At 55.8% G+C, this 22,563-nt stretch overlaps 7 protein-coding genes across 7 annotated transcripts; 4 read left to right on the plus strand and 3 right to left on the minus strand.

Annotated features, from left to right (window-relative positions):
• Positions 1–396: 396 nt before the first annotated feature.
• Positions 397–1,518, minus strand: ColSpa_02969 (putative methyltransferase tdiE; the record flags this gene model as incomplete). Its single annotated transcript, XM_049269181.1, has 1 exon — positions 397–1,518. The coding sequence occupies one exon, from the start codon at positions 1,516–1,518 to the stop codon at positions 397–399; it is 1,122 nt and encodes a 373-aa protein (XP_049125138.1).
• Positions 1,519–2,024: 506 nt separating this feature from the next.
• ColSpa_02970 (ribosomal protein S6 kinase beta) lies at positions 2,025–2,549 on the plus strand (the record flags this gene model as incomplete). The annotated part of the gene is made up of 2 exons (XM_049269182.1): positions 2,025–2,101; positions 2,135–2,549. The coding sequence occupies 2 exons, from the start codon at positions 2,025–2,027 to the stop codon at positions 2,547–2,549; spliced, it is 492 nt and encodes a 163-aa protein (XP_049125139.1).
• A 909-nt stretch (positions 2,550–3,458) lies between these two features.
• On the minus strand, positions 3,459–4,616 carry ColSpa_02971 (vacuolar aminopeptidase 1; the record flags this gene model as incomplete). The annotated part of the gene is made up of 3 exons (XM_049269183.1): positions 3,459–4,132; positions 4,179–4,338; positions 4,389–4,616. The coding sequence occupies 3 exons, from the start codon at positions 4,614–4,616 to the stop codon at positions 3,459–3,461; spliced, it is 1,062 nt and encodes a 353-aa protein (XP_049125140.1).
• Positions 4,617–7,344: 2,728 nt separating this feature from the next.
• On the plus strand, positions 7,345–8,018 carry ColSpa_02972 (uncharacterized protein; the record flags this gene model as incomplete). The annotated part of the gene is made up of 2 exons (XM_049269184.1): positions 7,345–7,552; positions 7,615–8,018. 2 exons carry the CDS (start codon positions 7,345–7,347, stop codon positions 8,016–8,018), a joined length of 612 nt encoding a protein of 203 aa, XP_049125141.1.
• A 7,205-nt stretch (positions 8,019–15,223) lies between these two features.
• Positions 15,224–16,224, plus strand: ColSpa_02973 (high osmolarity signaling protein SHO1; the record flags this gene model as incomplete). Its single annotated transcript, XM_049269185.1, has 3 exons — positions 15,224–15,319; positions 15,383–15,676; positions 15,733–16,224. 3 exons carry the CDS (start codon positions 15,224–15,226, stop codon positions 16,222–16,224), a joined length of 882 nt encoding a protein of 293 aa, XP_049125142.1.
• A 970-nt stretch (positions 16,225–17,194) lies between these two features.
• ColSpa_02974 (DASH complex subunit SPC19) lies at positions 17,195–17,719 on the minus strand (the record flags this gene model as incomplete). Its single annotated transcript, XM_049269186.1, has 1 exon — positions 17,195–17,719. One exon carries the CDS (start codon positions 17,717–17,719, stop codon positions 17,195–17,197), a length of 525 nt encoding a protein of 174 aa, XP_049125143.1.
• Positions 17,720–20,535: 2,816 nt separating this feature from the next.
• Positions 20,536–21,360, plus strand: ColSpa_02975 (uncharacterized protein; the record flags this gene model as incomplete). Its single annotated transcript, XM_049269187.1, has 3 exons — positions 20,536–20,597; positions 20,654–20,834; positions 20,890–21,360. 3 exons carry the CDS (start codon positions 20,536–20,538, stop codon positions 21,358–21,360), a joined length of 714 nt encoding a protein of 237 aa, XP_049125144.1.
• Positions 21,361–22,563: the final 1,203 nt, after the last annotated feature.

Genomic DNA, 22,563 nt, shown 5'->3' on the forward strand with positions numbered 1-22,563 from the left:
AGCTCTAGAGTACCCACCACCTGCAGAATCCGATCACTGTTTTGCGGGTCTTTGCTCTGTGCGAGCTTGAGCGAAAATGTGTGGCATTAACATCACCGATGTCCCGTTGCTGGCCGATATGCAGGTAGGGCGGTCGAGTTCTCCGCGCACACGACGAGTGCCTCACACCCATGATCTGTGCACGAACTCCCATATTCAGTGATGGGTAACCACAGCGAGGCGAGGAGTTGCGCTGATTTCTATGGCCAGAAACCTTGGAACCAAATCATCATCGCTAATACCAAGAGACGTGCGAAAGCCGCAAGAGAATTGAACAAGCACACCGCAATATATTCCCCCGTCTATCCCGAGTGTGCACGCTTTAATATACGAGCCAGCCACTGATCCGAAATGGGGTTATAAAACGACAAATTTGCCGTCCTGCGTCGAGAACACTCCAGTCGAGCCCAAGTTCCGGTCGTAGTCGTCCTCGTAGAACGGTTTGCGTCCGTAAACGGCGATCCCCCTCCAGTATCCGTGGAACTTGGTGCTCTTCACCTGGTCTCTGACTTGCGCGCAGAAAACCATGGTCTCCAGCGGGCTCCAGCCCAGCACGCGCGTGAAGAGCGCGAGAGACATGCCCTCGATGCCAGGGAACAGCGAGGCCTGCGTCCACTCGCCCATCAGCCTCAGCTTGGGGTCTTTGGGCCACGGCGACACAGGGAACTTGATATTGGTGACATTGATGTCCTCGAACCCGGCCTCCTCTAGAAGGCGAGGGAACTGGGTGGCGATCGTCGCAGAACGCCCAATCTTATCACAAGCCTCAGTAATGAGGCGGGTCCACTTCATCAGCGGCGAGTCCTCCGTCAGAGTCCCGTCATCGCAGAGCATGGGGTAGATGCTATCATGGAGCTCAAAATACCCGCCGGGCTCCAAGTTCGCAAAGGCCTGGGAGACGACGCCCTCCCAGTCGGAGAAGCTGCCTACCATGTTTCTCGCAAATATAAAGTCAAAGGGCTCCGTCCACATCCACTCCTTTTCAAGATCATCAACCTCAAAGATGCAATTCACCGGCACATATGTGGGTTGGATGGGGCTTAAGTCCACGCCAATGACCTCCGCTTCGGGATACTCATCAGCATAGTCCATGGCCCAGATGCCAGTGCCAGTGCCAATGTCAAGGACCCGTTTGGCACCGTCGTTTTTAGGACAAAGACAGAGCCTGCCGTCAAAGGTCAACATCCAAAGATGGTTGACAATGTCAAGGCGTTCCTGTTCCAGTTCGTCGTTGGGCAGGACGTACTTGCCGTCACTGAGACGGTGGTAACTGCGGCCATTCTCGCGGCGATAGTCCCGAATGCTCGAGTGTCTAGATGCTTGTGATGTGTCCGGAAGGTGGCCGCCCACCGAAACCTGCGCAGTTGGATCCCCTAGTAGCGCAACCTGCTGGGTCTCGGCCTGGGCCAATGATTCTGTAGCTGGTTCGGTTGATGGCTGGCGTTGTTTTTGTTGTTGGTGTTGTTGATTATCGGCCATAGCTAAGGATCCAGGAGCGTAGTCGTCCAATAATGGATGCGCCACCGCCTTATGCGACTGATGCGAAGAAGGGGGAAACTAAGGCAACTCATGGCGATGAGGAACACTGAGCGGGGCCTTTCGCCATAAGGTTACCTAGAAATCCCACCCCTCTTTTCCAGGAACATCCCCGCCTTCGGCGTTTTTCATCACCTCCAGGAACCTGGACCCTTCGTTTTCACCTATTTGGCTGTCCACGTGACTGTCTGCATGCACTGTTACCTAGGTATACTGACATCGATATCGAACGCACCAAATAGAGTTGGGAGTGGAGTTAGCGCGAGTCCGAGAACCCGGACTGTGAGTCGGCGGCGGAACAACTCCCCCGCCGGCCAAAAATTCCCACGGGCCTGGGCCTGGGCAAACCACCGGAAGGCCTCACCACGCCGAAGCTGCAGTAGCTCCAAATATCGCTACACACCCCGAACCACCTCGTCGACGAACCTCCCTTCGCCCACGACTTAAACATGGTCGTCCGCATACGCCTTGCCCGCTTCGGGCGCGTCAACCAGCCCTTCTACAACATTGTCGTCTCGCAAGCCAGGTACGCCCCAATCCTTCCGAACCGGTTCCATAGCCCTTCAATCACCACTGCACACAATGTCACCATCACCGACGCCTCGCAGGGCCCGGAGATTGGCAAACGACGAAGAATAGAGACCATCTCAAGTACAAAGCTAACGCGCAAGCCCCCGACTCGTAGAACTGCTCGCAACAGCAAGCCCATTGAGGTTATTGGCACCTACGACCCCGTCCCTAAGCAAGACCCCTACGACGCTACGACCAAGCCGCACAAGGACATCCGCCTCGACTCCCTTCGCGCACGATACTGGATCGGAGTCGGCGCGCAGCCGACGGAGACCGTGTGGAGGCTGCTGTCAATGGTACGAGATATCCTTTCTTCCGCTTTCCTACGATGCATCCGGCATAACCGTGAGATGGGGGACGGTCAGGGATCACGGATCGCTGCTGCGTGGACAATTAAGCCCTAAAGAGGATCGGGATGGAGAGTTGGACCTGGTGTTGAACGCGTCACTAACATGCTCTCGCGCAGGTCGGTATCCTCGAGCCGAAATACAGGCCAAATGGGACCGCCAACACGGAAACCGCAGCAAAGTCCCTCAAGACCCCTCGTGCAACCAACGCATAATTGAACGAAACGGAAGTCACCGCGATCGGTCAAGGGGCTGCCGTGCGCCAACGGCTGGGCTACATTTCACAACATAACTCCAAATCACAAGTGGCGTCATCAGGGAAGCGGCAGACGACTTATCCCTTGGGGAACCTGTGCCAATAGAGACAGGAAGAAACGCCAGAGGCGAACATATGTACTATTAGTGGGGAACTCGTGCGCACCATTGGAAGATCCGCATGTAAGATCGAGCCGAATGGCCAAAGATGGGGGGCCAAATCTGTAGATGCAGGACGATCATATGTCCAGTTGATCTGCTAGAGGGCATGTCACATGGACTGTATACTACAAAAAGCACTATAAGAAACCAAAAATGTTGGCTCCATTTCGAGCTATTCTTTAAGGTTACCAAGGCCGCAGTTACATCCCAACAGATCTGCTTCATCTTAGGAGATTATCTTTGGACCAAGAGAATTAAAAAAAAAAAAAGAGAATGCAGTACCAAGGATCTTGGTCAACGCCCTAGACATGCAGCCACCGCGCTGGTAGGGGATCATACAAAAGAAAAGACCAAAGCCCCCAGAAACAGAAGAAACAGAACAAAGGCAAACCATGCAACTCCGAAAATGCGCAACGCTTCCCGTGGGATCTTTTAACGTCGCCATGTATCTATCCAGCGGCCGTTTAGTAAATATTTCTGCATCACGGTGTTCGAAAAAGACTCTTTCTCTAAAACTCTTTCTCTCCGTGTAGGGTGAAAGAATCGTGCTCAGTGAGACGCGTGGAACACAATGTTCATAAAAAGGCAAACTACCATGACGCACACGCCATATATGGCGAGAGCCAAGGCCATCTTGCGCAGGACGTCCTGTTCAATGTGTTCAAGGTCCCATCGCCACTTGCGGTTCCATTGGCGTGGGTTGGTAACAACGCTGGCGACGCTGCCGAGACTGGCGATGCTGGTGACCATGGGGTCCGCATCCTCTTCGTCCGAGAGCAGGTCGGCGTCGTCGTCCTCCTTGTGGAGACGTTGCTGGTGCATGCTATCGGGGTCGCTAATCTTATAATAGAAAAGACCCGGCAGTATGAAGCTGATGCTGGTCGACCCAGTGCTTCCCACGTAGGCCAGAACTCTCTCGAGGCTATGGACGGAAAGTGCGGTGACATAAGAAAGAATGAGAATGATGGAGGTAAGAATGGCGAATCGGGTCTCGCCCATAGAGGAGCTCGATCCGTGGTCGGAGCGGACAGAAGCCGACGATGGCAGAAGTGGGTTACCGCCTGGAGAACTGGCGCGGGCGTTGCCGCTTGGGGTGCGATTGGGGCGCCACTTGAGAATCGCATCGACTGATGCGCGGCAAGGGTGGACCTGCAACGGGACGGAGAAGGTGACGAGCACGACAATGGCCAACTGGCCGATGTACGAAGCGGCGGTCGCAGAGTCTGAATGAGGTCAGCAAAGCTCAGTACGATGCTATGATCCACTTACACATCATGACAATGTTGCCCACAACCTTGTTGCCGAAAGTAAGGTAACCAGTAATAGCAACGACGATGTAAATGGACGCGGCGCCGCCAATGCTTGAGCCTACAACGCCCATGACACTACCAGGAGAGTTATCTTTAATCTCGTTCAAGATGGCAAACATCTAGCCTGATATTAGTACATAAACAGAACGAGGCGAAGGGAACGACTTACGTTCTGATGGCATGTGTATGCAAAGACCACCACTGGCAACGTGCTGAGGAACGCGATGGTACTCTCCGGCTCGATAACCCTGATTTCGCTCATGTCCTTGAGACGATCGGTAGCGAAGTGGTAAATGACCAGGATGACAAGATACCCAATAGAGACTAGGGCGACGATGCTGGTGTACTTGAGCGAGTCCAGCTTCTTAAGGAAGCTCAGGGGAATGATGACTAGCATGAAGGCAGTGATCCAGAAGTTGCGCTCGCCCAGATAAGGGTAAGTAGCCACTGCACCACTGAAAAGGCCGATGAAGACCTTGGGCATCAGGTCGCCAATGATAATCATGTAAGATACGCCGACACCGAAGCACTTGATCGCAATTGCAGTGTCGAAGATGATGGCCGCGTTTGGGTACGTGATTTTGGAGATGGCGAAGAAGGACGAGGTCCCTCGATCGAGGTAGCGCGCGCAACGTGACTGCAGGTATAGGCCGAAGGCAGCCGTGATGCCGGACCAGACAATCATCAGAACACCAAGCATGCAGCCCATGTGTGATACCACTGAGGGCATTGCCAACGTTCCAGCGCCGACGACTGTAGCCACCATTGGTTAGTCACTTGGTCCACGCCGACACTCGTGCGCAGCATCGTGGGGTTCTCTGAATCGACGTACTGGTGTTGAGCAGGTTGATCACACTGCTCGTCATCGAGGCCTGACCTCGCCCTTCCTTTCCGTTTTTTCGGCGTTGTCTGGTCGTTATACGTCACACGTTAGCCAAGCTCTCTCTCTCTCTCTCTCTCTCTCTCTCTCTCTCTCTCTCTCTGTCTCAAGTATCGTCTTGCTCCATATGTTTGCGGGGAGGCATTGGGGGCTCGGTGTACCGTGACATTTCGCCGGAGCTTCCAGACGCAATCGAGTTTGCGTTCCCATCAGTAATGCTTGAGTAATTCGGCATAGTATTCCGCTCCAAGTGGTAGCAATCGATCGTCGTTAGTCGGTTGGTCGGGTCTCGTCGTCAAAAGGTCGTTGTCGTCGCTCGTGTGCGGTTATCGCAGTCGCAGTCGCAAAAGCGGAGGCCAGATAAGAGGGTCGAAAAAAGAGCGGCAGAAGAAACCGGACCGGGAAATTAGAATGAAGTGTCCACAAGCGCAGTTAAGCGACACGGTAAACAGGCGCAAGGGTCGATGAGAGAAGTTCGCTTGTGATAATCGAGCAGAATCGCAACGTGAGCAAAGTTTTGGTGTTTGACGGAGGAATACTGTTAGGCCCAGAGGAACGACGGTCTTTCTCGGCTTCCCGGCGTTTGGCGCTGCGGGTGCAAGTGCGGCTGCGGCTGCAACTGCTTTGAGCTTGGTGTTTGAATCGGAATCCACACCCAGGCGGAGTAGGCGTGTTGGTGGACAAGTGGCCGGCGGAGGAAGCGCGAGGCAGTTGTGACGTGATTTTGGGCGAATCTCTCGAAATCGCAGAAGAAGGTGGCCACTCTACCGGGACAAACCTCGCAGGTCCGTCGGGGTGCAGTAACCGAGTAATTCGACGTACGCACGAGCGGGCGTGAGACCAGCGCAGAATGGGGTCGCCCGGGCTGAAGCGCACTGGACGGAAGGTGGAACGCGGAGAAAGGCAAAGTATCGGGTGGCTACCGGTAATACCGGTGTCTTTGTTTGTCGATCGCCAGATGGTGGTGTGGGCGAGCGAACGAGTCACGACGGAGGAGGCGAGTCGGCACGAGCAAAAGTATCGACAACGTCTCGGTCGCAAGTCGCAGGTCGCAGGCCACACGCGCAATGCAGGTCACACGACGAGCGATTGACGACGGGCGTGGGTTAGGTGTTTAGTATGATCGAAGAGGAAGGAAATATACCGGTTCCTTGGGGGACTCAAGGTTCCCGCTGAGCAGGCGGGAAGGTTCAGGGTATTAATTATGGATTGGCCAGCTTGCCGGAGTTGTAGCAGGGCCTGGTTAGAGGACGGGGGGGTAATTGGGCCGTGGAGTTTTGGAGGGACGAGGATATTGTGCGTGTCCTCGGAGAATTGCCTGGTCTGTCTGTCCAATGTCGTTGATTCTGTTACAAGGGCGCCTTGGCTTTAGGTAAAGAAAGAAAAAAAACCGGAGCTCCCCGACTGGAATTCGACGACAGTCCCTTCATCTTCTTACGTATTGCCCAGACCACGACCAGATGGGCTGGCCACGAGGACACATTCCCAATGTTCGTCAGCCCACCTGCGCAGCAGACAGATGCCTAGGCGCTGACAACGAGTGCCACCAGTGAGCTGGGAAGCAGCTAGCAGGCCTAGCGTCCCCGGCCGACACTTGGTCAACCTGGGCATGGCGCAGGCACTGGGACACGTGGACTACTGGAAACTCTCCCGTCGGTGCTGCAAGGTACCGCAGGTCATATCAGTTTCCCAAAATTGTGCTTCTCACGTTCTCTTCCCATGGAGAAATCTCTTTAGAGTTAAATAAGCAATCAAGTGGATTTGGGGAGAGAAAGTATGTAAGACAAACGGGCTAAAAGAGAGACATCCCGACAGGCAATTTCAGGCTCAGCTTGGCACGGAGGGGGGAGAAGGGGCCTTGTCTTATCGCCCATGTGTCTTAGGTAATGCTCAGGGGCGGTACTCGTTTGGGGGTCCGTCACGAGCCACGCAGCACCTGGCAATTGGATACCATAGGGGTCGTCGATTGTTGGAAGCTTCAGCCACTAGGAGCTCCCAGCCTAACCATATACGCGCTAAACACCCGGGAAGCACGTCGATCGACCTCAGGGAATTGACGACCGTTTCCACACACTCACCGCATCCCGAGCTCTCAATTGCGACATTTCTCGACTGTCTAACTGCGATAGAGCCACAAGTGCCGACTGCACGCGAAATTGTGTAGAATACGCGAAGACATCGTACATTCACACCACGCTTCATCACGCCTTCAACACGCGACGTCACGAGCGGTTCTCCAGTCGCCATGGACAACTCCCTCGACACAACGACCCTTTCGACGGTTTCACTCCTCGAATCACGACTGCTACGCATCGAGCACCTTTTGTACGGCCCGGCCGCCGCGTCGCCTTCCTCCCAAACAGAATCGGCTGTCGAAACGCTGGAAGACCTCGAACGCCGCTTCAACCACCTGCTGTCCCGTATTCGCGTTTACGGCGAGCTGATGAAGATATGTAAGTGTTGCGAGAAACTGGGCTCGATGCTTGACATGCGCAGGCCATTAACCGCATCGCAGACAACTCCCATCCAACTCTCTTCCAACCTCCCCCGCCCTCCGAACCACCTACCCAGCTCGCCCCGGAAGCAGTCCAAGCAACTGTTCTCGCATCAGCAGCTTCCTTCCCGGCCACAGCTTCATCATTGACATCTGTGAACGACTGCCCGATCCCCGAACCCTCACAGAGCGCGGCTCTGGCCTCTCTCGTGCCCAAAATGCGAGGTATCGAGGCGACCCAGATCGCCCAGGAGGCTGAAATGGCCGAACTCCGCGCTCGGAGCGAGGAAGTCCTCAAGAGCTGGTATCAATACGGCGTCCTAGGCGCGTCCGAGTTTGTCGCCGAAGTTGAGGGCCGTGTGGAGCGGGTTGAGCGCCGTGTGCGGAGAGCCGAGCGAGAGAAGGAGGAGGCGGCTGCTATTTGATACCCCGGACGCGATTCCACATTCAAGCCGCGACGACCCGATCTGGATCAGCACTCACTCTAGCTTGCCGGCGGTTTCTTCGCGACGGGGCCTTGCATACGCATAACACGGACATTATAGCCTCGAAGCCGGCCAACACTGAATAACTATCGGGTCATTTAGGCCACTTGCCTGCGTCCATGAAACAAACGACGGCCTTGCCGGGTGAAGACCCCGGCGACCAGGGACGAACGAGGCAGCAGTGGGACAGGTGGCAACGATGGTATCATCAGCAACTGTCAAAAGAGCCAGGGATACCCACCCTAGCACGGCTGTTCGGAGAAGGCTCGCTTTTCGTCCCAAATACTTGACGACAAGACGAAAGGCTCCATTAGTTGCACACTACTTGGCTCAGCGAGAGTTCCGGCAGTGACGTGGAAAAGGCTCAGATTGCCTATTGCCTATCCCCCCGAGGCATGTGGGCGGACGACCCCGAAAGTCCTGAGGTCGGCCGCCGCCCGAACGAGGACGCAGGACGAAAAAGTTTCCTCAGAGTTTGCGCTTGATCGGATCAGAACAGCAATGATGCAGATGTGATGAGATGGTAGGGGGATGCAAGATGATGAGGCGGCTTGGGCAGCCGTACGGGATTTGCCTCTCCGCGTTTCAGAAGCAGGTTTGTCCCAGTTACGGGACTGGGGGCGGGCTCCCTCGATAGGCTTTGGCTCAACTGCCCTGCGAGCTGAGGGAGGGAGACTTGCGGATGAACCAGCATGTAGTGGACAAGACTTGAACTTTGCTAGCAATTTGGCTTGTGGGCAGTGTCATGTAGCCGCCAATATGAGAGAGGACATCAGCTGCTATTTCTCGAGAAGGCATGAATACCCGCCCCAACACGGCCAAACAAGAGACGATGACCAGGCCTGGACGTGCCGGGGGGCGGGGACCGAGCGCGGAGAGTGACATCAAAATGCAGGAATCGGAAGAAGGCTGATCTGCCCAGCCGAGAAAGCTTGGCTCCTTGGATGTGGTGCCATCGTCGACTGCAGTCGCCCAGGGGAGGCGTTTTTCGTCCGTGGTCGCAAGGGCACGGACGACAGCCCAGCTGGCGATGGCACCAAGGGCAGCAGCAAGACTGGCCGGTTTGCCTCACCCATCGCAACCCAAGGACGGTTTGGGTTGCGTCCATGTGTCGGCCTGGACGGCCCAGAGCCCAGTACTGGAATGCTGACCGAGGAGTCTCGCGTGCGCGCGCGCCCACCCCCCAAGCTGGACGACGAGATACAAAGGGGCCACTGGACGATTGGAGGACCGGGCTACCGCGTCACCTCGCGGACATATCATCAGTTGTGTGTCCTCGTAGGCCTCCTACAAACAGCTGGCCGGGAAGACGGCTATCCCAGCATGGCACGTCGTTGAGAAACCGGTTCCATACCCCGCGTCCAGACCGTCGGATCACTAGACATGTCCTTGATTCAGGCCTCTCCCTCTCTCCCCTTCCCTCCACTAGCCGGGGCTGGCGTGTCAAGCCACACCTCTGGGGGCAGAGGAAAGCCACTGGGGCGCCCTTGGCTGCACGCGAGTGGGAGGATCTCGTGCTCGCCGTCGACTTTCCTGTCCTGTCAAAACCTGTGGGCACTCATCCATTGGAACCTGCATGCCACGGAAGCGATGGTCGCCCTGCGGTCGCGCTCCACAGCAGGAGCAGCAGCGCTCTTCCGCTCGGACTTGTTCGTCGACAGCATGCAGGGGGCTGCGGGACGCTATCAGGGGTGTCGACTGGAGGATGGGGGGGGGGGGAAGGGGGACGGCGGTGGGAAAATTGCTAAGACGCACAGTGTGTCTGCGACGAGCGCGTGCGGGAGTGAGCTTATTCCAGCATCGCTGCTGGGGAAGCTGCCATTCCTGTCGATATGGTTGCACGTCTAAGATTCCGTTTTATGTTCATGTTCTTGTTCCTCTTATCTAGTCTCTCTCATCTTGGAGTGCTTGCGACCTTCTGCTAGTCTCTGCCGTTCTCGTGGACGGCCACCGCCGTCTCCGCGAGTACTCTGGACCCCGGAAAGGACAGAAGCCATGGGCGCCGGGGCTGTCATTGATGATGTCGTCGTAGATCCAAGAACTCAAGCCCAGACCAGTGGATGTGCCAAAAGTGTTTGGATCGCACTCGGTGGAGTCTGATCCAGTCGATCACGACAGCATTGACCACAGCGCGGTATCATGAGGTTGCATCCGCATCTGCAGCTGTCTGTCCGTCTGTCTGTCAGTGTCAAGTCGTCACTGAGAAGGCGACGAGACCGGTTGAGAAATGGACGGACGGACAGCCATTCGGGTCGGTGGCAGCTACGCCCCGAGGGGCCAGCAGATAGGTCGTCCGAGAGCTGGATGTCGGGCGTCGGGTGGTTTGGCGCTGCGCTGGTCATGGACAGGTGTCTCCTGCTGGACTCTGGACCCCCCCCCCCCCCATTGCCCAGAGACCTACTGCATCGGGACAGCGCACGTTGATCTCCGTCCGCGCTTGCGCGAAAGCGCGCTGGCGATGAAACAGCACACAAAGAAGGAGCTGTAGGCGGGTGTTGATCAGCAAACCCCCTGCATCAGAATGATGCTGTAGCCACGGGGCGAGCTGGTGACCTTTGTGCCTTTTCGATGAGCCTGGGTTTTGACTCCAACCGTCGTTCTGCATCTGCATGCTCCTGGCTTGACATCCGCACTCGCACAGGCCCGACATGTCAATGGGCAGCATTTTCCGTCCCGCCGTGTCATGCCCTGAAGGATCTGCGATGCCTGCCCCCATGCCTCGCGAGGCCCCGAGCCTCCAACGACACAAGATCCCCTCGGTCATCCACGGCGCCTGTCGTCCGTAGACGCTCCAAAGGACAAGTGCCTTTTTTCTACAGCAACCTTTCAGGCTAGAAAGAGAGACGGCGCCGCCGTTGGCGCTCATTCTTTGTGGGTTCCAGACATCTGAAACCACAGAAACCGGATCAGCTCGCCTGCCACAAGCTTGTCCGCCATGTCTCTAATCGATCCAGTGCCGGGCACGTGGCCTTTCTTTGTTTCTAGTGACTCCAAACAATCTTCTTCGTCGCCTCGTGAGCCGCCGTCGTCTTCGTTACCGTCCGGGTCCAGCTAGAGTGCTTGTCGAAACGCTTTTTTCCTTCTTCTCTTCTTCTTCAGAGCCCTCGTGAGACAGCATACGGCGGCAGGTGATGGAATAAAGGTTGATTACAAGCTCCCTCGGCCCCCAGGATAGCCGTTGCTCCCACTGCGGATGCACAGCCCAGCGCACGTCACTGGAAGATGGATGACTCGCCGCCCAAACCACCCTCCCCCCTTTGGACTTTCTTTCATCCCAACACCTTATTGACGGCAATGCGTTCGTCCTTATCATGTCTGAGGGGGGTGAGTCCGAAGATCAGTGATGATCGTCGGCTGCTAATCCAAACGGCCGGAAGCGATTATGGCACGGGAAGCATCACCGTGTCGACCAACGCCACTGGACCTGGACTGTTGGCCTGTGGCGTTGGTGGTTGACCTTTTCGATGCTCGTAGACGACGAGCCGTCCCAGCAGAGGCGGAGAGCGACGGGATCCAAATTTGGAACGCCAGGCCCTGTCAACCGCGAAATTACACGCCGTTCGGCCGGTGGTCGCCCGGATCTCTCGGCGCTGCGTGTTGGTGGCCTCGACGCCCCATCCACCGGACCGGGCTTTCGTAGCGGCTGCTGCAGGTACAGCGCGGGAGGGATGAGGACAGGATGTAAAACGAGTGCGGGCAGTTCGTTCATCGACCGTGGGGCCGCGGTACACACACACACACACATGCACACATACACACCATACGCCGTTCGAACGCTGGTGGTGTTCATGCACCCGAAGGACCCGAGACTGCTCCTGATTCAAATTCCCTGGGATCCGCTATGTTGCCAACCCAACTGGGACTTGGTCTCTTCCCCGTATGCGTGTCAGGGCCAGGCTACGCATGGAGCGAGATTGGTACCTGGATACGCGGATGATCCAAGGGCGATCACAGCCAGAGCCGCCGGGTCCACGCTGCCATCAGTACGCGTAGTACCTATAGAATCAACGACGGGATCTACATCCCCTCGACTCTGCTGTCGACACACGGCCGGGTCTCGGCTCAGGTAAGGCAAGGCGGAGGTCGAGGACGTGGACCAGACCATCAGGGCTGAAGTGAACCAAGCAAACGAAGTGAAGCGCGTCGAGGTGCAGTGCGAGAGAGAGTGCGTGGGTGGGGATAGATGTCAGGGGCAGATGAATATCCGGCCAATCACAAGCCTTGGCGGGAGGTCCATCGTCCAATCCTGTTGGCGGGAAGCCTTGTAGGAACTTGAGGAGGAGCTCCAGGAGGGGCAACCTGAAAAAGTCAAAAAATCTCAAACCACTCTAGCCTCGATTTCCGGCCCTAGGGGGAAGAGGAACATACCAGGGCCGGGACCAACGGTTTCTGGGGGAGGTGATAGAGGAGACCGGGGGCTTTGGCGGGAGATCCCCCTACCAGAGGAGGATTGGCAGGTACCGGACTATCAGATGGCTCGAACTGGGTAAGTATCGCCCTCCATAGTCCCCTGCCCTGCGTGGTGCTCTCCACTCTTGCCCTGTGCTCCTGCTGATGCTGCTCCTGCAGGACTGAAATGGGGACCCAGAGGGCACGTACCGGCAAGACCCACCAGAGGGCAGCCAGCACGCGCACACGGTGCAGAGAGGAGTACACAAACTGTGTCATGCAATCGGAGGGAAAATAGGCAGGTTGTATGGGAAGGAGCTTCTCCGCATTGCCATTGCCGCGGTTCGGTTGGTTCTGATCGTCTACGTGGGTGTGCAAACCTCTGCGTCCATCTGCAGCCTCTGCATCGCCGACAGGGCAGGGACAGACGTGCCTGCTTCAATACAGCGCTGCCTGGTCGGGATCATTGGCATTGGGACCACCTGCCAGTGCTTTTTGTCATTTGGCGGAGAGGAGGGGGAGCAGCATGTTCTGGATTATATTGCCCGTCAGACGGCCCAAGCAGCGATATCTGGTCCAATCCATCCAGCTACATGGTAGTATTAGCGCGGTGAGACACGCCAGCCCGCCCACCCATCCAGTCTCCATTGTCCCTTTTGTCGTCCTTTTTTCCCTTTTTCTTCCCGCTGCATTTTTTCCTTTCTACGCTTGGCCCCTCTGTCCACACCACACCCCGTCCCCCATTGTCCTTCTCTGGGCATCCCCCTCGTCTCGTTTCCCGCGTCCAGCTGTGCCTAGGTTCCGGGTCTGTGTTCCTCGGTCCACCGTCCACGTTGTGCGTCTCACTGAGTCTGGATCCCTCTCAACCTCTCGCTGCTGCCCACACCTGCAATTACGCAGCACCGGTCTCTCCCAGATTGTCCCAAACAGACAGATCCTCTCTCTCCCCGAGGACCCCAGCGCAGCCTGTGAACCTGCTGCTGCTGCTGCTCCCGCACCACTGGTGGGTGGCCCTTGCATCTCATCGGCAGGCCCTCCAGTCACAGTTCCAGTCCCAGGTGGCAGTGTCTCTTGTGCTGTCCTCTTTTAATTCCATTCTCCCCACCCCACTGACCATTCCTCCCATCCCTTTCAATCCCCCATTCTCCGACAAACCGGCTTTTCCAGTTGTCGCCCGCTGTCGCAGAGACAGACAGACAAATAGACAGGAAAAGGACAGGATTGCAGGACTCGGCTCCAGCTACGTTGAGGGACGACGACACACGCACAGTACACACACACCCCAGGCACCGGCACTCGACATTCGTAGGAGCGGCACCTGGCACAAGCAAGCCCACGGCCAAACGAAGTCGATAGCCCACCTTTGCCCGGGGCGCGACGGCTCCCGACTGGCAACCGCTGCAAGAAATAATAATAGGGGCGGATTGGCATTTGCACATCAACACGCGATTGGAGGGGGGTGCCACGACGCACGACGACACAAACCCGGCCCAGTCCACTCACTAGTCGAGGTCCCTGACTACTACGTCCTCCACCCCAAGAGACGGTTCTAAGGTATACCAAACCCAGGCACCAAAAAGCCTCTCGCTCCCACCAGTCCCACGAGCTTGGCCCATTTCGAGAGCGAGCCGGCGAAGAAAACAGTGAGAGTGACCCAGAGAACCAGAGCTAGAAACCACGCCAGAGCACGATATCGACGCCACACTACGCCTCTTTATCCTCGTCGTCTGCTGCGCCCACGGCGAGTTTGGCCTGGTCCTCCTCCTCTTGTGGCCCGGCGCGGTTTTCTGCCTCGTTTTCCCACGCCGCCCGCTTCCTTTTTGGGTTCTTGCTAGTCGTTGCCCTTCATTTCACGCCGTCAACCGACGACCAACGCCCGCCCCGTTCTCTCTCCTCTCCCGACAGCCTTCCTTGGCCTTTTTTGGCTGCCCCTACAACACCGCTGTCCGTCTTTCGCCCGTCGTCCGTCTTCCAACAACGCACCTCGCTCCTCCTATCCTTCGACTCGACATCGATTCGTCGTCGTCTTCGATTGTTGTTTTCCTTCCCACACTCCGTCTTTTCTTCTTCCGGTTCCTCACTCCTTCGACTCTCTGGACCTTTCTCCCTTTCTACCTCACCCTATCGACAGTCAATCCGCTGCCGTCCTCGATTTCGCTTCATCACCACGATTCCGACTCCCAATTACTCTTTTTTCTTTCCCTAGAAAAGAGGCTACCTTGCTGGACAACCCTCTGAAACGATTGACTCGCTTTCGAGATCCCCCGAACTCAATCCTCGCCATCATTCCATTCAGCCTTCCTTCGCTGCCGTTTACCCAGCCCCTACGAACCAAACCGCATCAGCACACTGCACACCCGCACGCTACATTGCGCGCGCTGAATCGGCATAGCCATCACAACATCCCCAGGCACCCTCTACTCTACTTTTGCCGACGGCCCAACCACCAGTCACTCTTTTTTCCCCAGTCCCCTGAGGAATTGCATTCCAGCCACGACAACCACCTCGCGGCATCCGAATTACGTATCCACCGTTGGATCTCGCACCGCTCCGCCGTCCTCTCTGCCGAATAATTTGCTTCGATTGCCCGGCTTCTGACGACGTTTCGAGGTCGCTCGGCCCATTTTCGCGAACCAGACTTCAGTAGAGGCCGATTTTCGACAACTTGCCCCCAGGCAACTAATTCTACCCAACAAACCCGAACAACTTTCTCTATGCCATCCTACGGTTCTCTTCATTCACCATCATTGCGCAAAATGGAACAATCAAGGGTTCAGTACGGGAGGAAGGGCATTAATCTGGGGAACATCATCGGTGATCCCTTTGCCCTGGCTACAGTCTCCATCTCCATGGTATGTCAATGCCTGCACAGCTTGGCAGCCCCTCGAGCCTGCCTGATTCTAACAGTTCTCTAGCTTGCGTGGATCATCGCTTTCATCAGTTCCATCATCGCGACGACGCAGGTCACAAATAACTCTGGCTCGTTTCCGCCTTTCGCATGGTGGACCGTCGTCTACATGTTCTTCGTCATCGCCGGCGTCTTCGTTGTTGTTGCCTCCGACACGGCGCAGACCTACCACGTCGCTCTCACAGGATACTTGGGTGCCGCCCTGTCCCTGAACTCACTGACCATCCACTCTCTCATTTATTCGGCCAATGGCGCCCGCCAGGCTGCTGGTGCTGGCTTCATCCTGATGGCCATGGTTACCGTAGGTTTTTTTCTTCCCGTGATCCTGATGCAGCTCCCAAATACTGACTGCCGCAGATTGTCTGGATCTTCTACTTCGGCTCCGCCCCGTCAGCAAAGCCGCGCGCCTATCTCGACTCCTTCGCTCTCCAGAAGGAGTCGCACAGCCGACAGATGATGTACGGCGGCGGCCGGCCCGAAACCTCAACCTCGGTGCAGCCCCCGCAGATGTACACCTCGGCGCAGCTCAACGGTTTCGAGAACCCGTCTCCCGTCCAGGGCATCTCCACCACCCAGACACGTAATTCGGGCGTGGCGCCGACCTTCAACGCCGCTCCGCCTGCTGCGAAGCCTCCTGGCCAGGACCAGGAGGTGGTGCCGCCCACCGAATACCCCTACCGCGCGAAGGCCATCTACAGCTACGAGGCCAACCCCGACGATGCAAACGAGATCTCCTTCTCCAAGCACGAGATCCTGGAGGTCAGCGACGTGAGTGGGCGGTGGTGGCAAGCACGCAAGGAGACAGGCGAGACGGGTATCGCGCCAAGCAATTACCTGATCCTGTTATGATGAGCTCATGAATTTCATTTCGCCGTTGGAGATGGGAGCACAAAAATGACCATATGGGGACATGGGAATGGTTTCGCGCTCACTGCTTGTTGGAGTACATTAACCGGGGTCTCTTGTCCGGGATAAAAACCGATCGCCGCCTTTTCGAGCCACGGGCGGCACCACGTATATCCGCCAAAACGGCCTCTTTCTTCTACCTGTTGTTCTTACTTCTACCCGCCCACCCCCGCGTGCAGGCCGTGTCCCTATTATTGCCAGTGTTTGTTGCCATTGCCGCTCGAGCAAAGGGTCTGTGCGTGTTTTTCTACTCTTTTGCTTTTATTCTATATTTCTGGGACGGGTTTCACGAGCAACGGATTGGTTATTCGGATAGCTACGGTAGTTCGCAGGTGGGATACCCATGCATATTGGTGTTCCCTTGCTGTTTTACAAATGGCATTGCACATGTTCAAGATTGGTGTTGACATTGTGAATATGAATGTGTGAGGGGTCGCGGAGGGCCTCATGTCTAGATGCCGAAGCCCAGGAATGAACGTCCTTGGAATCCATGTCTTGACGATGCTGTAGGCCGTATAGAGGTTCTCCTGCTGATTGACATTCAATCTTTTGAGAACGGGATGGCTGACACTTGAATCTTTTCCCTTCTCACTAAGATAACTTCGTTGTGAGCAAATTTCTGCCCGAGATGTAGCCTCGCTCGGCCTTCTCGGGCAATGCGGTCGTATACTCCGCGGTTCTTGCCGTCCACAGTTAGAATGGCTCCTCAAAGCCGCCTAGTACATGTGCTCACCCTCAACAAGCTTAATCGTGCTCATTCACCGAGGCAACGTCCTCGCCGTCTCTTTATTGGGTATCATAACATCTTTCTCCGGCTCATCCTCTTCCCCCAGCCCAAGCAAAGTCTTGACGCCAGCAGTTCCGTCTCGCCACAACCCCTCACTCCATTGCTAGCGCTGACCCACGTCGTCGCTCACGCCTTGTCTAGCCTCTTCCTCAGCTCCCTCTCCTTCGTCAGAACCTCCAGCTCGAGGCGCTCGACGCTGTACTCCAGCCCCTCCCTCCGCTGCCTCACGGCCCTCGCCCGCAGCGCGCTCTCCCCGCCCAGCGCCTTCTTCTTCCCCGCGGGGACGCCCTTCCCGTGGCCCTTCCTCGCACCGTAACCTTCATCGCCCTCGGGCTGCGCCAGCCGGCCCTGCAGCAGCTCGCACCGCGCCTGGAGCGTCTCGATGCGCCTCTCGCGGCGGGCGATCTGCGCCTCGGCGCGGTCGAGGAGCAGCGCGATCTGCGGGCCGATCTCGTCGCGGAGCGAGGCCTCGGCGGCGGCGAGCGTCGGCTGCGGGATCAGCTCAAAGTGCCGCGTCGGGCGGAGGACGGAGGACAACCGCGGGAGGTCCGAGACGCCGGCGTCGAGGGCCGCGACGGAGGACTCGAGGAAGTTGAGCGAGGAGCGGAGGGAGGTGACGCAGTCTGCGTAGGTGGAGGCGTTGTGGGCCATTGTCGCGGTGTGTGTGGTGATTTTGGGGGCGGGGCGGGTGATTTGTTTTCGTTTCTTAGTTTTCCCTCCCTTTGTTTACTTTGGGAGTCTGGCAGTGGGCGGGCCGATCGCAGGGGAATGGGTAGTAGACCGCCTGTCGGATGAGGAGATGGTTTCGGGGATTGCGCTTCGTTGACGTCGTTGGGGAGAGTTTCGTGGCGTGGGAAAGATGCGCGCGCGCGGCGGCGGTGATGTTTGTGTTTTTGTCGGTCTAAGGGGGGTGTGTGATGACGAGCTTTTGTTTTTGGGAGGTTTGGAGCTCCGAGGCGGGGACGCTTTCGAAATGTCTTGCTCCCACGTTGTTTACGGCCCCCCGCTAACTCAGGAACGGGGCGGGTAAGGTACGAGGGGAATACCAGGGCGCACGGGCCATGCCGGCCTGGTGACGGGTGCCTCGGCGGGTCTCGGTGTAAGTGTGTGTGTAAGTGGACTGCAGCTGGCCTTGATTTGGCGGTTTGGGACGGCGTGTTTGGCTGACGTTTGCCTCGTTTTCGTTCTAGTAAACCATGCAGTAGCACTTTTCCCATGCAAAAACTGTTTTCTCTTCTGGTCTTTGCGCGATGTGTCCTCCTCGGCATGTCCGACTGTCCTCACCGCCATCGTTTCGTTGCGGGCGTTGTAGGCATGCCGCTCCAAGTGCAGTCTGACCAGGCCGCTGCAGTGAGGCTGCCCAGCCAGCCTGGCCGCTGTCGAGAGCCTCAATGGGTTCGTTGGGAACAAACCACAGCGGCGAAGCTCGTAGTGGGATGAGAGCACCGCTGTGCGTCCGTCGTTGTTAGTGGTGGAAATACTTTGTTGCTTTGTTTCTCACATTCGCTCCCACGCCACTTTGTTCCTGTTCGGAAACGCCGCCGGGGTTGCAACGACGAAACGTTGAGTTGCAGCACCTCCGCACGAGGCCTGGCTACGACTGTAGGCACCGCTATGGCCAACGTGAAGTAAAGGGCGGGAAAGTCAAGATCAGCCGTCCATGTCAGCCTATGCCTCGTTAGCCGCATGCTTGGCTCTACAATGCAGTGAGATGTTCCGCCAGCTGGTTTGACCTGATTAGCTCAGTGCGTCCACCATGCAACCCACTTCAGCGCGGTGGCACCCTTTTCTCTGACGCACAATACTTTTTCCCTTTACTGAGTGAAAGTCCCAGGTTATCGGGATACTCCACGACGCTAAGAGCAGGCTGGTGCCGGGTCTAGCAAGCATGATTCGATTTCGGGCCCCGGCTTGACCCCTGCGGCCCAGCCAATAGACGTGGCGGCTTCTTACTCCGTGATCATTCAAGCGATGAACGGCGGCCGACGGGTGGTTGTTCTCGTTGAATCGTAAGCACTGGTTTGCTCTAGCAACTGTGGCGTCTTGAAATATTTCCCAGTTAGATATCGCGCAGAGCCCCATGCACCGCAATGCATGATGATACGATGTTCTGTAATGTATGCAAATTATATGGAGGCTGCTTACGCCAGGCCCGGACCGCTTATGGTCATGTAAAGGTTTTAAAGGGAGTTCCGTCTCCTTTGATCGCCTTTTCAAATCTCGTGGTTGTGCATGAATGACTTCACATCGCCTAATTCTTGACAGTAGAGATGTTCCCTGAAGTTTCCCACTATCTTTAGTAACCCTACCTACGGCAACTTGCCTCAACGCTGCCTCCCAGTCCTGCGCCATGTATACAGGTCATAACACCCGCTCCGAGCACCCGGCAGCCCCAAGCGTATGTTCTCGCCATTCCTCATTTAACCTCTGCCAATGCCAATCGATCGTTGTCAGACTGCCCCTTCATCGCAAGAGGCGACACAGCCCAAACCTGTGGGCTCGTCAGCGTACAATTCTGCGACCGTGGCCGTTGCCATCGTTGTCGCTCTTTTGCTTCTAATGGCTTGCACCGCTATCGCTTTCACGGAGCACCGGAAGCAGAAGGCCGCCGATGCGTCGAAGGGAAGGATGGACGTGAAGGATGGCGAGGGTTTAGGTCAGTGGGAGACAAGGGAGTCTCTGGGGAGTTTTGATTCCACCGCGGGGTTGAAGGAACCAGAGCCTGCCGCGCGGGGGTTTTCCAATGGAAGGCGGTTTGCCCTGTTACGAGGAATAACTGAGAGGGTAAGTGGTTAAAGTTTCACTCGAGGTCCGGCACCCATGTATCCATCGGCGACCAGCTTATCTCGGTGCGTGTCATTGTGGTAAAGAAGCGGGCATACTGAGACCAGTCACATGGGCTCTACACTGGACAGTCAGCTCTATAATTCATGCTACTTTGGTTTACTTTTCATATTCAAGTACGAAAAGCTCAGAGTACGTGCGGTTTGCGGGTTGTGCTTGTGCCGATTTCTTCAGACAGACGGACGCCGCTTTCAACGCCGAGCCCGTGTAAGTTCCGACCACTGCCGGCAACCGCTGCCTCTAGAAAGACTCCACTCAACATCCCAAATGAGTTTAGGTGTCGGGTACGTTCTGAGCTCGGATCATCTCTCTGTCTCAGCCGGTCAAACTTGCGCGGGCGCATGCCGACGCCGGGGCTCTAGGTAACTTCCGGGCCCACTCGGATCTAACTCCTGTGGTACTGTCTTGGTACACTACTGCATAGGCGGGCTAGAACTAGCAGCGGACCTTACCTCTGGCTTTTATTGGCATCAGTGTTGTAGTACTGTTGTTGCCCAGAGTCAAAAGTACCGTTTCCCAGATGCCCATAAATAGGTCTGTCCTCAGTCAATCGCATTCCATTCTCCAGTAGCTTACACCTATCTAATTACACCATTTCGACTTTTGGCAACATTCCCATAGCCATGTCTTTCAACCTCAGCGAACCAAACCGCAAGATCCATGCCGGCGTCATTCTGACCAAGGGGTTTGTGATCGACCATTCCTATCCTTCTCTTCTCGTAGAATACTAACAACTCACAGCGTCACAGAGATGATTGACGTCGCACCTTTCGAGTTTTTCGCCTTGGTAGACAAGAGTGCTTGTGAGATGTTAAACTTGCCCCGGGAGATGTGGAAAGACGCGATCGACGTCGAGCTCCACTGGGTCACCGAGGACGGGAAGCCAGTCAGAATGAAGAGCGCTGCCCACATCCAGCCTACTGTAAGTGGCTTAAGCAGTGGGTTCCAGACTATTATCGAGACAATTGTATTAACAGAATATGCAGGACTCGTTCGAGTCCTGCCCGCCTCTTGACATCGCCCTGATGGGTGCCCATGGCTTCGAATATAAGACTAGCGAAGCCGAGATTGCCTTCATCCGCAAGGTCTGGGACGAATGCAGTGCCTTCCTCACCATCTGCGGCGGCATGATCCCCCCCATGGAAGCAGGCATCCTCACGGGCAAGACAGCCACCGGTCCCCGTCCCATAATTGGGGCGATGAAGGAGAAGGTGCCTTTCGTCAACTGGGTTGAGAAGCGCTGGGCCCATGACGGGAAGCTCTGGACCTCGAGCACGTTGCTGAATGGCACCGATATGATACGTGCCTTTGCCGAGACCACGTGGGGCGGGAAGAGCGGGATGATTGAGGCGCTTCTTGATGCCGGGGGCTACCCGGTTAGAGACGTAGATTTCAAGGACTCGAAGGGACATCATTACACGATTGAGGAGTTGAAAATTTTCAATTGATGCGACAGGCTTTTCTTTCGCGGACTTCCGCTTGAAAAAGTCTCGATCTCTGTCGCCCGGAAAATGCTAGAGGTTTTTCATTTTGCTTTGCCGTCGACTTAGTCTCGCACTATTTTATTCGATGTATCATGTCTCAGCTTATTCTGATCAAAACAACCGAGTGAAGACTTCGCGATTATCTCTTGAATAACCAAGCAGTCTTCAGCTTGTCCTCAACAACAAAGCCTATCTCAAAGGCTCATTGTCGCTTTCTATCCGTTTCTTTAGAGACCGATAAGATATCACGAGCTTGAGACCTTACAGGCTATCACTCATAGAAATTTGACCCTATCTGTAATACTCTTCGTCTAATCAAGATATAGGAGGTGCACAAAGCGCATGAAAGGCTTTTAGACACCCTCCACCAACTATCCTGACTCTTGCCATTATTCAGCTACTGTAAGATATGCCATATTCGCACCAGACAACACAATATACTCGCAAGTATTCTGATGGCCCCGTTAGGTCAGTTTGGATTGGATGAAGAATTTGGTTCGTCCTAGTGATTAGAACATCGTGACGGCAAGAGCCGCCCCAAGGTGGTTTTTCTTATTTTTTTTATTGAAGATGACCTTGCAACCCATTTAGAAGGAGCTAATCGGTACCTGTGTTTTATATATGAATCATTCGGGTCACCTGTGATGCCCATATCAAATTATCCAAGCGTGTTGACTTCAATCCGAACTCTAAGTTGTTGTGCTGGCAGCTTGCGTAAGTGATAGGTTATTCGTCGTCTCCCTGTGATTACCCCTCCAGTTACTGCTGGGCAGGGTCTTTGAGAGACCAATGCTGCGAAAGACTTCAATTCGGATATGTGTTCCTTGTTATCGCTGAATAACCTTCGATCCTATGTTTCTGGCCCCAGTTGAGACTTGGCGTCCACCTCCTCATATGCCAAGCCATATGACCCTCGCAAACACTAATAGAAGCCGCTGTTTATGAATGGGCCGTGATACTGAATGATTTGTTGTGGTAGCTGCGGCATCGAAAGACATGGCTTGGGTCTCAAGGGAAAGCTTACGTCTTTGGGGAGCATGGGCCAAGTTTGTCGACATGCCTTGTCCTGAACTCAGCGGCCCTGGACTTCTCGAAACAGCGGTTTACTGTCCAAACTCTACCTTCGCAGTGCCAAATACTTTGGTTCCCCTATAATCCCATGCACGA

Source organism: Colletotrichum spaethianum, assembly GCF_022836535.1.
Source record: "Colletotrichum spaethianum MAFF 239500 DNA, contig05, whole genome shotgun sequence".
In the NCBI taxonomy this organism is placed as follows: domain Eukaryota; kingdom Fungi; phylum Ascomycota; class Sordariomycetes; order Glomerellales; family Glomerellaceae; genus Colletotrichum; species Colletotrichum spaethianum.